This window comes from Juglans microcarpa x Juglans regia, chromosome 2D (genome assembly GCF_004785595.1).
Source record: "Juglans microcarpa x Juglans regia isolate MS1-56 chromosome 2D, Jm3101_v1.0, whole genome shotgun sequence".
Taxonomy (NCBI): domain Eukaryota; kingdom Viridiplantae; phylum Streptophyta; class Magnoliopsida; order Fagales; family Juglandaceae; genus Juglans; species Juglans microcarpa x Juglans regia.
This window is the reverse complement of record NC_054596.1, coordinates 29118631-29131866: the sequence shown is the minus strand read 5'-3', so window position 1 is coordinate 29131866 and position 13236 is coordinate 29118631. Positions and strand designations below refer to the sequence as shown.

Here is a 13236-nt window from a genome sequence, read left to right as displayed (position 1 = left end):
GCTAGACTTTTGATGAAGCCAATGCCAATGCTCTTATTTATTTTTGAATCCAAACCTATCAAATTTAATTTAAATTAAAAAAATATTTTATTGGAGAGGTGTAATTGTTGTTGAATAGTTTTCTAGGATCATTATTTTTCTTTTTAATTGATAAGAAAAACTAAATCATATAAGGAGACATATCATTGTCTTCTTTTTAAAAAAATAAATGTTTTTTATTGATCAAGAAACGATTATATCATACATGAAAGAGTCCCCTTGAACTATGTTTAAAACCTCTAGAGGACCCTCCTCTAGCCAGATGGTTTCCTTATCATTCCTAATAGCCAGTTTTGCTACTGTATAGGCAGCTTTGTTTTCTGATCTGTAAGCAAAATTAAGACAGCATGCTTGATTGTACTTTATTATTTGTTGTATATCCTCTGTCAATTGGCCCAACCATGAGTTATCTACTTGTTTGGTGTTAACTGCATCAACAACAAGCTTAGCATCCCCTTCAAAACAGATTTGGTTAAAACCAAGTTCAGAACACAATTCCATAGCTCTGAGGAGGGCCATCCTTTTGGTTTGGAGAGCTGATGAGATATGATCCTTATAGAATGTCAAGACTGCTTGTACACTGCTATTTGAATCTCTGATCACCACACCATCTCCCATACACCCTTTCTCTTTGTCGAAAGCAGTATCAAAATTGGCGTTGAGATATGGCCACGTAAGGGGTTCCCATCTTGGAAGTGAAGTTCTCTATTGAGTCCCTACAACACATTTGGACCTCTCCTTGTTGTTTTCTTTAAAAAAAGATAAATCAACTCGAGCCCTTATACCGATGGACTCAAGTTTGGAAAACTGATTCTGAAAAATGAAGGCATTCCTCCTTACCCATATATGGTAGAACATTACTGATACCAACTCCACGATCTCCTTACTTAGCTTTAGTCTCGTTTCATTCCATTGACTGAGCAAGTTGTTCTCTTCACCCCCACACATCTGCTGCAGCATGGCATTCCCATAGAACATGGACTGGTGTCTCACTATCCCTTAAATAGACTGGGCATATGTTGTTCTCAATAATGTTCTTCCTATTAAGATTGTCTTTTGTATGAAAAATATTATTGAGACACTTCCACATGAACAATTTGACCTTGCCTGGGATCTCTAGCTGCCAAACTTCTTTTCATACCCCATTTTCCCCTCCCCTTATCGAGGCTTCTCCTACCATTCTATGCAGTCTTTCAATCTCCAAACACATATCATTGTCTTGAAGCACACTAACAACTCTACCTAAGATAACAAATTAGAATTGTGAAATTGAATGAAAAAACTAATTCATAATAATACCTCACTAATGAAAAAAATACTTTGAGAATTGAGAAAAGTACAATCCTACCCTACAATAGAAAAAAAAAAATTTTAGGCCTCGTTTGGATTCAGAAATACTTTCAACCCATCTCATCGAATCTGATCATTATAATTTTCTCAAAGTCCTATACAAAATATAACAAGCAATTTAACTTTTTCAAATTCCAAAATAATAATAATATTCAAAAATCATATTTTAATAATATTTAATTCAATTCATTTAAAATCATCTCATATCATCTCACTGTACAAATGAGCCTAATATGCACAATAAATATCATCAAATTTATATTATATATTTATCTATTTTATAAGCTAGATCATAAATTTTGATAAGAAATTGCAAAAAATTATTATCAGCAATATATGATTATCAAATAATCTTATATGTTAATAATTTAATGGGAAGAAAGATAGGATGGGGTTGCCTTCCACTCTTCTCAATCTAATATCCTATTCAGCTTCCCTATCAATAATATATGACCGAGACTTTGTGGGCTCATTGTTTTCTGGGGTTCTCTTTTTAAAAAAAAAGGCTTTCCTCACATGATCCGAAAGAAAAGAAGCTACAAAGCATTAAACAAAAGCAACGTATCGTCGTATCGTTCCCCCCCATACAATAAAAAAAGTCTCCTTTATTATAGCATCATAATATAGGAGCGAAAAAGCTCTGTTCTCCTCTGCAACCATGTTAATAAAAAACATGCGTGCAGACTAGTTTATCCCCTCTCTCTCTCTCTCTCTCTCTCTGTCTCGAGAGTTTTCTTTGGATTTCCTGGGTATGATATGGAATAATCTCTCTCCCTTTTGGAGTTTTGTTTTTGGATTTACAGAGTGTGATATGCAATAATCTCCCTCCTCTCTCTCCCTCTCTCTCTCTCTCTCTCTCTCTCTCTTAATCAGAGTTTTAGAGCTCCCATTTGCACCTTCCAAGAACTTGTAAAAAAGTTTGCACTTCCCAAGAACCTGACCGACCTGGTTTCTGGGATCGGCTATTTCCTACAGGTTCTCTCTCTCTCTCTCTAAAGCACATCTCTCTCTGCTAGTAATGTTTCTGTGGCTCAATTGCTTAGTGTTGGATGGTTATGTATGAAGGATTGTTTATCAAGTTTCACAAAACGAAATGCAAACAAAGAATATCGTTTCTTTGCTACGTGTTTCATTTTCTTGGTGACGAGGAGTTTGGGTTTGATGTTCAAGTGTTCTTAAACATTTCTTGATTGTATTGGCTTCAAATAAAGTATCTGTTTTTTTCGCTTCGTCTACTTCATCTTCTTTCTTTTCTCTTTTCCCTTTTCTCGATGAGATTGTATTTTGGGAAAAAATTGGTGGTGTTGAGTAGAGGATTCTGAAGTTATTTCCATTAATATTGATATGGGATTCAAAAGTTTCAATGAATTTGATTTGCTTTATTTTTAATTTTTAATTTTCTTTGAATTGGTTTTGTTTTTCTTGATTTTTCATTGGTGGATAGTCAACAATGCTGCTCATTTGATCAATTTCTTTTCTTTTTCTTGTTAAAAAAAATAGTTATACTCCCAATCCCCCGTATTGTCTCCAAATAGAAAGATCCATTTCTTTCGTATCACTTATTAATACGTTTGGTTGCTGATAAAATAGAATCTCAAAAAGAAAAAAAAGGTTGTATTAAGCTTCCAGTGTATTTGTCCCAACTGATAAAAAGTCAGTTTTATTTTAATTGAATCTCATTTTCTTCTTAATCATAGTTGTGAAACAGGGCTTGAAGGCCAGAGCACTTCAGCTTCTGATTTTGAGCTCAAAGAAAACATTAGTCACAAATACAATACCCGGTTGTCCCATAGGTTTTTCTTTGTTATAATCACCATGTACATGGAGAATGGAGTTAGCAGTTTCTGATTTGTTAGTTTTTTCTAGATGAAAAAACTCACTGCAAACAGTGAAATTACTTGCGTATTGTTATCTATTAAATTCTGATGTCTTTTTAATGCCTGGAAAAGAAAATTCCTTTGGAAAAATTGGTATCCCTCACCGGACGCCCTTTAAGAATAGGGTGGAGCATGACGTCTGGCATTCAAGACTCCCTGGGAATGTGGGTAACTTACCTATAAATATATATATATATATATTTATATTTATCCTCAAAATACATTTAAAAGATACTAAGTATGTTGTGGAAAGGGAAAATCTACTCACCTCAACTGTTATGAAAAAAACCATCAATTCAGTTTCCAAAAAGAAGTCACAAATGCTGTATCACTCCTTAGAAGTTTGAACTTAAGCTAGATGCTCATAGAAAGCTTCTAAACAATACTCCACAGTTTTTCAGATGTTTATTCAACTTAACTGATGCCCAGATAAAATTTTCACAATCTTTTATTAATAAAATGAGTAATTTTAAATCGGCAAGCAAAGAGTATAGGGGGGAGAGACTAGAGGTTGGTATCCTCTATTTGGGCATAAGCATTGTATCACTCTAACCCATTGTTGAGCTCCTAGATGGCGTGGAGCTATAAACGCTCCCTCGAGATGGACTCGAGACATAACTTGACCCCAGCTCCACAAGGGCAGAGTGTACTCAGCCACTGAGCAGAGATAGTGGGCATGAGGCTCATGGAGACTTGAACACGTGACCTCTCATCCACCCAACCACATAAGAGTAAGCCCCTCTGCAATCAAGCCTACACCCTTGTTGGTGTCAACAAAATTGAGCTGAGTTTCATAAGGTTCCTTTTTATGCTACTGTGTAACATGAGCAGTGTAGATTGCATTATGGTTTCTTTTCCTTTTAATCTTTTATTTATTTATATGATGGTGGATAGAACTGGGATTTGTACTTATGTGAATATTATATCTTCCCATGATGTGCCTCTTGTCCCGAGTCTTGCTTAGTGTAGCTGCAGTTTGATCTGATGCTAATATTTGCAGAAACTAATACATAATTTTAGGGAATCTGATGGAAGACAAAAAATTGGATTTTTATCAGCCAATTTTATCTGTGAGGAGGGTTGCATCAACAGCAGTATCCACACAATCTGACAACATAAGGACCACTGATAATTCATCCCCTAAAGTACCTCCCCTTCCTTTTTACAAGTCAGAGTTAAAATCAGGTCCAGTGAGGAACCCAGGAACTGTTCCTTTTGTCTGGGAGAAAACCCCAGGAAGACCCAAGAATGAAAGGAAAGCACTAACTGTTGGTCTCGAGAGGCCTCATATTGCTCCAAAGCTTCCACCTGGGAGGGTTTCAATTGTCAAACAGCAGGATTTTGCTGAAGGTTCTAAACCTACAACTATTACTCAGTCCAAAACAGAAAGTGTCCTTTCCAGGTCTCAATGTGTTTCATCTTTGGATGAAAATGTGACCAAATATGAAAGCTCCAAAGAGAAGATAGAGGGGGAGGGTTTTGGTTCAGAGCAAGGTGATGACGCCTATATGGATGCCCTTGACACAATTTCTAGGACAGAATCATTTTTTATGAACTGCAGCATTAGTGGGTTGAGCAGCTTGGATAGTCAAGATGTCAAACCATCTGGAACGTTCACGATGGATCCACAAACTCGGGATTTCATGATTGGTCGCTTCTTGCCTGCAGCAAAGGCAATGGCTTCTGAAACACCCCAACATGCTACTTGGAAGCAACCCGTTCTACAAGAACAACTGAGACAGGTAGAGAAGGCAGTGGCTAGGGATAAACATGCTCCGCATAATGAGAATAAAACAAATGTTGTGTCATGTCAATCCCATGATATAGGTGTGGAAGACAGTGAAGATGAAGCTTATAATTATGATGGATCTGAAATTTCATCAGCTAGAGTTTGTGGCTTATTTCCTAGGTTTTGCTTAAAAAGTTCCTTTTGCATTCTAAATCCTGTACCGGGGATGAGCATGCAGAGAGGGGTACCCATTTCTTCAGTCCGTACGGTGAAGGCAAAACCTTCATATGCTGGTTCTTGCAGTGACTCAGAAAAGGAGGTATTTATGTTATCCCTATCTACTTGTTTCGTTTCTGCTATGTTGTTATTGTCAGGTATAAATTCATTGTTTGACATTGTTACCTACTTTTTTTTTTTTTTTTTTTTTAATTTCCATAGCATGCTGAGGATGGTGCACATGAGCAAAGATTGCTAGGTGGATGTCGAGCAGATGAATTCCATGAAAATAAGACTGCAGTGAAAAGTGAATCCAATCAAACTGCTCATAAAAGTGACTGTAAGAAACCAGATGAATCACCTTTGAACAAGCGTTTTCAGGGTAATGGCATGTCGATCTTCCAGAATGAATCTTTCCTATCTCTCCATGAAGAAAAAGGTTTTCTTGGTCTTTCTGAAAAAACCAAGAATTCCAGGGTGAATGGGTCAGATTCGCACAGAAAAGGCCAAACCAATTTTCGAGAGTTATTGGTCAATGAGAGTACCGAATGGGAATCAGGTTCTACAAGCCCAGTAGAGAAAACAGTCTATGTTGACTCTGTACATATAGTCAAATCTCGAAATTCAAATTTAAGTTTTCCAAATTTGCGAGGCTTATCCGATAAAGGAGAGGATGATTTTGGGATTATTGGAAAAAGTAGTGTAATGGAAAAAAGTTCTTGCGTAGATTCTTCACCTCAAGATTTCAAGCACTTTGGTGTTGGGGATGGAAATGCAAAAGTGCAACCTGAAAGTTCAGACTCTATTGATGCCTTTTTTCTGTCTTGTTCTGACAGATTCAATCCTGATAGGCAAATGGAACTCATGAATGATTCCAAACAGTCTCAGGATCTTATTCTGGATTCTGCTACATTGATCGGACAAAAAGTGGTTGATACTAAGGAAGTTGATTTACACAGCCAGCAGCCAGTAAAATCAGTTGATCCTGAAGGACCTCATGGCCTTACTCGGGATTATGTTACAGTGACAAATTCGAAAGTGGCTGACAGTTGGAAGATTAGTTCAGAAAACCGACAGCCTAAGAAATCTTGTACTCGAGTAAGTTCTGCTGGCCAGGATTCTGTCACATTTGCATGCTCAAAAGTGGGTGAGAAAATTAATTTAGAAAGCCAACGGCCTAAGAGATCAGGTGAACAAGAAAGTTCTCATGGCAGTTATCCACGCCTTCCTCTTGGCCCACCTTTACCAAAATCTCCATCTGAGTCTTGGCTAAAGCGCACTCTGCCTACCCTTTCCTCAAGGAATTTACCTTCAAGCTCTTCTCTTGCCATGTGCATTAATACTAGAAACCAAGCTTCCAAGACAACCTCTCTTGATTCCAACTGGGAAAGACTTGTTAAAACTTCCAACACACACCATGGGCATTTGCGGTTCTCTGAGGTAATCTCATGACTCTTTGCATTCATTGTTTGTATCTATAGATGTGGAGATGTTATGCTTACATGACTATTTTTACCAGGAATTACTGGCACCTATACCTGAAGGTTAAAAACTTGGAAGCCTTCTCCTGTCCATGCATCCATACATTTGACTGGAATGTACATCCTTTGATGGTGTTGAGGATTATCAGAGTCATTTCTTTTCCTGGTCATTTAGTTTCCTCTTTACTAGGTGTTCCCTTTTTGGTTCCTATACTCGGAAGTCAGTATATAATGATCGCATAACTGTAAATCAACATCCCCATTTCTTCCTGTGATAAGAAACTTCAACTTGCTGCTCTCGTAAATCTCAACAATTTGTTGAACTTATACAAAAGTTTGTTCGATCCTATAATGTTCTACGGAAATAAAGAGATGAATGTTTTTTTTTTTCATCAAAGGAGATTGTCACCTGCCTTCGTGTAACAAATTGGCAAATTGGTAGGATTTTAGAGGAAACGTGGACCTTTGAGAATTTTTTAAGTGAGTACTAAAAACCCGGGAAAATTGGTTCAACACTGTTAACCTCAATGGAAATTGTAGTAGTAATTTCTCAGTTAGAGGGTGAGAGTTTCTGGAAGTTATGAGAGGATGACGAAGATGGAGAAGAGAGGAAATAATTGTTATATTACTTTTTGCATAAAAAACACTAGTATTGCTTCCTTACGAAAACAATTAATTAAATGCCTTAACAAAAGAGGTCCCAGCCAATAGGCGTTTTACAACTCAAGGTAAATAGTAATAGAAATGACAATAGCAAAAATATAAAAAGTAATTGAAATATTCCAGCCACGTGTTTCCTTCCGGTGCTCCTTAGTTGAACGATCCAAGGGCTGAGGCTGGTTTGGAGCACAAGACAAAACACAAAATTCTATTTTTATCTTATTTCATCTCATCATTACACATTTTTCAAATCTTCATACAAAATATAATAAATAATTCAATTTTTTCAAATCCTAAAACAATAATAATATTTAAACATAATATTTTAAACTTTCAAACAAAACACAAAATTCTCATCTCGCTCTCAAACCTGCCTGACTCACGCAACTTACCCATCTCTTTACTTAGACAAACTCTTTCATCTCTCCTTAGCTTCCTTCTCCTTTCTCGTGCTCTTCTTCATTCATAGCTCGGTTTGTAACAATGCCCTCCTCATGAGAACTCCTTGCCCACAACGTGAGGGTAAGAGTTTCTCAAGCTTGTACACAGTTTCGAAGTGGCATCTTCTACCCATTGTCCCTGCCATCGAATAAGCAGTTCTACCACGGGTCTAATATGGCTTTTGACCATGAGACGGGCTATAGATTCCTCCAGCTCTAGTTTGAGGGCTCCACTCGAATCTACCGGCAATATAGGCCACCGTTCCTATCCACTACAACACTGGGAAGGGTCCGTAGAATCTCGGTGCTAGTTTTCAGTCCCTCCTATGTGCCACTGAGACTTGCTTGTATGGTTGCAACTGTAGGTAAACCTAGTCCCCCACGACAAACTATCTTTCTTTCTTCTTTAAATTTGCATACTTTTTCATTCTATCTTGTGCCTGGTGGAGATTGTGTTTTAACACTTGCAAAATTTGATCTCTTGATTTGAGCCCTTCCTCAATTGACTCTACTTTTCATGTCCTAGGGATGTAATTGAGGAGGCGAGGCGGTGCATAGCAACATGGTGCCTGGGGGGGGGGGGGCGGGGGAACTTTGTTGAGGCATAGAGGTTGGTGTTGCACCACCACTTTGCCAATAAAACCCACTTTGACTGGTTTTTTGGTCGATCTCCAACAAAGCACCCGAGATAATTTTCTAAACTTTTATTGATTGCTTCTGACTGGCCATCGGATTGAGGGTGGTAGGCAGTGGTGAAGGTTGTTTCCTTGTAATTTAAAAAACACTTGCCAGAAATTGCTAGTAAATGTGGGGTCAATGTATGAGATTATAGAGAGAGGAAGGCCATGGAGTTTGAAAACATGTTTAAGGAATAGTTGGCCTATGGTCTTAGCTGTGAATGGGTGGGCAAGGGAAATAAAGTGATTGTATTTGGTGAGGCGGTCCACTACTACCTAGAGGTTGCTGTGTTCCTGTGAAAGGGAAAGGCCCCTTATGAAATCCATGGTGATGCGAGACCAAGGTTGAGAGAAAATTAGTAAGGGTTGGAGCAATCCCCTTGGGAAACTGTTTTCACCCTTCACCCTCTAGCACATGTCACACTCTCTTATGAACCTCTTAATATCTGCCTTAAGGCTTGGCCAAAAAAATTCTTTTTTTGTTCTATGCATGGTCTTTTCATACCCTGCATGTCCTCCCAAGGGGTTGCCATGTACCAGTTCCAACAGTTTGGCCTTAGAGGCCTCATCTTAAGGGATATACAACGTCTTTTTGTAAAACAGAAGGCCATCCCAGGAGATATAGTTTTGGGGGGAGGAAGGGGGGTAAGGTGTTACTTGCTGAGTTGGTTAGGAGTTCCTGCACCTGGAGGTCATTAGCATAGGCATTCTTAAGTTCCTTAATCCAATCTACAGAAGGGAAGGAAATCAGACATATGGTTGCTTCTTCATGGTCTGCCTTCTTGACCCAGTAGATAGGGGCGCCACTTGTGAACTTCTGACACTAGGGCAAATAGTTATTTTTCATAAGTGGAGAGCTGCAATGATCTTCCTTTCAACATTTGACCAGCAAAGGTAATTGGCCTACCTCTCTCCATAAGCATTGCCCCCACTGGTCCTTTCGAGGCATCACACTCTATGGTGAAGGGTTGCATGAAATCTAGTAGGGCCAAGACTAGGAGTTGTGTGAGATCCCTATTTTTATGGGTTTTAAGTTATTTAAATTATAATATTGGGTTAATTTATTATTTTAATTAAATAGGTATGTTGAGATTTTAATTTCTTTATTTATTATTTTATATTTGTGTTAGTAATTTTTTTTGTAATTTTATTGTATTCTTAATTGGGCTGTGTGTGTGTATGTGTATTTTTTTGCTGTGGGTCGTGGGTGTGTGTGTGTGTGTTGGTGACCCGATTCCAGCCCAGCCCAGCAAGGGGCCCAGGCTTTGTGCGAAACGCGGCCCAGCCGTGCGGCCCGTGAGACTCAGCTCTCACTTTCCGAAACGACGCCATTTTGGTTTGGGGCTAGGGCTCCATCGTTTCTCCCTTGCGCCGCTCGACTTCTTCCTTCTTCTTCTTATTTCTTCTTCATCCTTCTTCTACCTGCAAATTACTCTCCACGTAGCTGCTGCAGATGCCACTTCGGGACTTCAATCCGCAAGTCAACCGCGAGCCGCCACCTCCACCTTGCTTCTTTCACTCCGTGTCTTTCGGTAGTGACTCCGAACCTTGCTGTCGAGCTGCCGATCCCCACGCCACCACCTCCTTCTTCCATAGCATCTTGGTGGCGTTAGGCATGGGCTCCGAATGAGCTGTCGTCGCCGCCGCTCCACACATCCGCACGAATGCATCTCAGTCCTCCACGGCTTGAAGCCGTTTTCATCTTCTCCACCCGTGCGACACATAGCTCTTCAAAACCGCCATTGCTGGTCTATATATAGTCCACGGATTTCCTCAGATTTATTTTGGAGATCCTCATCCTCTTTCAAGCCATTTCACCTCTTTCTAATTGTGTATTGATTTGTGAGTTTTGGGTTGAACCCGAGTGTTGTTTGGATTGAATCCGAGAGCTGCAAATCGGGTGATTCATGAGTTTGGGTAATTGAATCCGAGAGTTTCACATCTGAAATTGTGAGTTTGGGTGATTCGGGTGATTCGTGAGTTTGGGTGTTTTAATCCGAAAGCTTTGAATTTCTGTTGTACTTGGTTTTGTTTAATTGAGGGAAAAATTATCTGTTATGTTGTTGTTGCTGTGTAATAAAAACCCAATTTTTGGGCACTGTTCCGTTGAGCTGCCGCCTTGAGCATCGTCTTTGAGTGATCTTTTAGAATTACCCTTCATCGTGTGTATGTAATTTTCCATCGAAAATTTAAGTGATTTAAATTGACTTTATAACTGTTGTTCATTGAACTGTTGATTTTGTTGGAAATTGGGCATTGAGCCGTTGAAGTGTTGGGCTTGTTAAAATTAGAGTTGTTAGATTTGGGCCTTGGGCCGGATTAATGAACGGGATTACGCATGTATTGTGAAACTGTATAATTGTAAATGAAATATTTAATATTTATTCCAATAACTGTTGCAATGCATATTTATCGTTTATAATAAATTGTGCTATGATGTCATGTGGTCTGTTGAAATTGAGACTATTGTTATTAATGGCGTGGGTGCTTGTGTATCACGACCCCAAGCCGAGATGGGGTATTATCTCGGTGGAGCTCCTCTGGTCACTCGGAAGCGTAACAGACTGACGTGACGTCCTCTGAGTTGTCGCAGGGTGACGACGGGAACGGACGAGACAGTAACGCTCTTGTATCAATTCCGTGACCTTTGACTGGCGAGGTTAGAGGATGCTTGGCCATGTACGCGCTGGGCGCGAAACTGGGCATCGCTCGTTACGAAGTCTCATGCACGGACGTTACCCGTGATGTGACGAAGAGAGCCAGGGTGTGCGGACGGTCCATAGAGGAGACCGTGGTCCATGATTAGGACAAAAATGGGATTTTTGGTGTAAGAATTAAAATGGTATTTTTGGGAAAATGAATGTAAGTTGTTATTTTGTTCGCATGGGAACATGTGTTTGTATAAATGTGTTTTAAATCTCTTGGATGTTGTTTGGTTAATTACTTGCTGAGATGTCATAATCTCATAGTGGTGTTTACCCTACGGTTCCGTTTTATGGTACCGTAGAGTTTGACGCAGAGCCCGAGTATGAACCTGAAGGACCGACTCCGCCAGAAGCTTAAGTCGCTGTTATGTTGTTCAGCGTTTTGGGACTTGTTTCCCTTATGTTATTTGCTTTCTTTAAATTATCTGACGGAAGACTGTAAAATATTTGTAAAGTTATTTTACTGCTTTTTGAACAATTCTGGTACTTAATAAAGAAAGACCCTTTTATTTTCTCCGCTGCGAATATTACTGTACATTTATTGTATGTTGTACACACTTTGAGCACTGGTCGTTGGGGTGCGTGATCCATGTGGTCATCATCCCGGTGTCACGAACTCCACAAAAATAACACGTGGGGGTCGAGGGCGCCACAGGTTGCATAACTGCCTCTTTTAACTTCTCAAAAGCTAATTTTGCTTTTGTTGTCCATTCAAAGTTATTATTCTTGAACATATAGGTGAGGGGTGCTGCTATCAATGTTTTAAATTCCGTTCCGCTAATCATTTCAGTTTAAGTATTGGAATGGAATATTTCGGTACCTAAATATTTATATGTATATATAAACTAACAAGTAATGTCAAGACAACAGTGAATGGCGTAGGTGGTTCGTCTGGAATTTGGGCAATGCCAAGGTTTTCCGTAGGGCGTTCAATGTCTTCCCGTTGGTTCAGCCGTCCGAATTGGCCTCTAAGCAGTAGTTTTATGACTCGCAAGAGACGCTAAATGGCGTAGGTGGTTCGTCTGGCCCTTCTTTTGGAAGGGTTTTTGCTGATTTGGTGGTGAATAGGCCGCAATCACTTCCTGAAGTGGATCTTCCAATTCGGGTGCCGCGGTTCACTGAGGGGGAAATGTTCTTCTTGTTCTCAAAGACAGAAATAAGGCAATCGGCAGAGCCTTTCAAGTTCTCGATTGTTCTGAAATTCCTTCGACGTAGGCCTTCTTTGGATCATGTTTGAGCTTTCATCAAGAATTGTTGGGGCTTGTCGAATGAAGAAGATTTTATTAGTGTTATGGCGTGGGGTAATGCTGATGTTTAGGGGGTTCCTTATAGGGTCTTCCATTGGACTCCAGATTTTAATGGGGAAGAAGAATTGCCGATGGCCCTTGTTTGGATTTCTCTACTAGGGCTGCCCTAAATTATTTTCATGCTTCAATTTTGAAGAGTATCGGAGGAGGCTTTGGGAGACTTTTAAAGAGAGATAACGCAACGGCTTGTGTGACTCGGCCAGAGGTGACAAGGATTTGTGTGGAAATGGATATTTCGAAACCTCTGGGACATTCTTTTTGGTTGGGTACCTCGGAATTGAAGACGAGTCATTTTCAGAGAGTGTTTTATGAAACAATTCTGACATTTTGTTTGTGTTGTCGGAAGCAAGGTCACTTGGAAAAACAATGTGGTAGAAAGGAATGACTTGTGAAGGTTGGTGCTAAAATGGAAAAGAAGGAGGAAGGAGGAAGGAGGGAAAGAACCTTCTAAAAAGGTTTGGAAAACGGTTGGTTTCAAAGGAAAGGAAGATAAAAATACTGCTCTGCAGCAAGGGAATACAAAATTTAATCTGATTAGAAGACATGAAATATTGGCAGGGATTCAAAGGCGTCAGCGAGATGTGGTGAGTAATTCAAAGTCTATGCTATTTGTAAATACTAATGGGGATGTGCTTAACCGGTTGCAGGGTGATTTGCCTCAACCTGAGGTGATGGTGATGGAAGTTGCTTTGAAAGGTGTCGAACCATCTGAAAATTCTGATGGTTTACATTCGGCTTTGGTGGATGATGGTTCT

The 13236-nt window shown here is 39.5% G+C and overlaps 2 protein-coding genes across 6 annotated transcripts; one reads left to right on the top strand and one right to left on the bottom strand.

Moving 5' to 3' along the window:
• Positions 1 to 222: 222 nt before the first annotated feature.
• Positions 223 to 657, bottom strand: LOC121249423. Its single transcript, XM_041148134.1, has one exon. It carries the CDS (start codon positions 655 to 657, stop codon positions 223 to 225), a length of 435 nt encoding a protein of 144 aa, XP_041004068.1.
• A 1307-nt stretch (positions 658 to 1964) lies between these two features.
• LOC121250919 lies at positions 1965 to 7044 on the top strand. Of its 5 annotated transcripts, none has more exons than XM_041150176.1 (5): positions 1965 to 2138; positions 2263 to 2364; positions 4287 to 5314; positions 5434 to 6651; positions 6731 to 7044. In XM_041150176.1, the coding sequence occupies exons 3-5, from the start codon at positions 4295 to 4297 to the stop codon at positions 6758 to 6760; spliced, it is 2268 nt and encodes a 755-aa protein (XP_041006110.1). In that variant the 5' UTR covers positions 1965 to 2138; positions 2263 to 2364; positions 4287 to 4294; the 3' UTR covers positions 6761 to 7044. The 5 variants fall into 5 exon arrangements, with proteins under 5 accessions (XP_041006110.1, XP_041006113.1, XP_041006109.1 ...); XM_041150179.1 differs by having other exon boundaries at positions 4267 to 5314; XM_041150175.1 differs by having other exon boundaries at positions 1973 to 2364.
• Positions 7045 to 13236: the final 6192 nt, after the last annotated feature.

What these genes read in the sequence shown, in the direction of transcription:
- LOC121250919 (XM_041150176.1), top strand. Translation starts at nt 4,295, where the DNA reads ATGGAAGACAAAAAATTGGATTTTTATCAGCCAATTTTATCTGTGAGG. An exon ending in GCAGTGACTCAGAAAAGGAG is followed by an intron (nt 5,315 to 5,433) that starts GTATTTATGTTA and finishes TAATTTCCATAG; the next exon opens with CATGCTGAGGATGGTGCACA. An exon ending in GGCATTTGCGGTTCTCTGAG is followed by an intron (nt 6,652 to 6,730) that starts GTAATCTCATGA and finishes TATTTTTACCAG; the next exon opens with GAATTACTGGCACCTATACC.
- LOC121249423 (XM_041148134.1), bottom strand. Translation starts at nt 657, where the DNA reads ATGGGAGATGGTGTGGTGATCAGAGATTCAAATAGCAGTGTACAAGCA.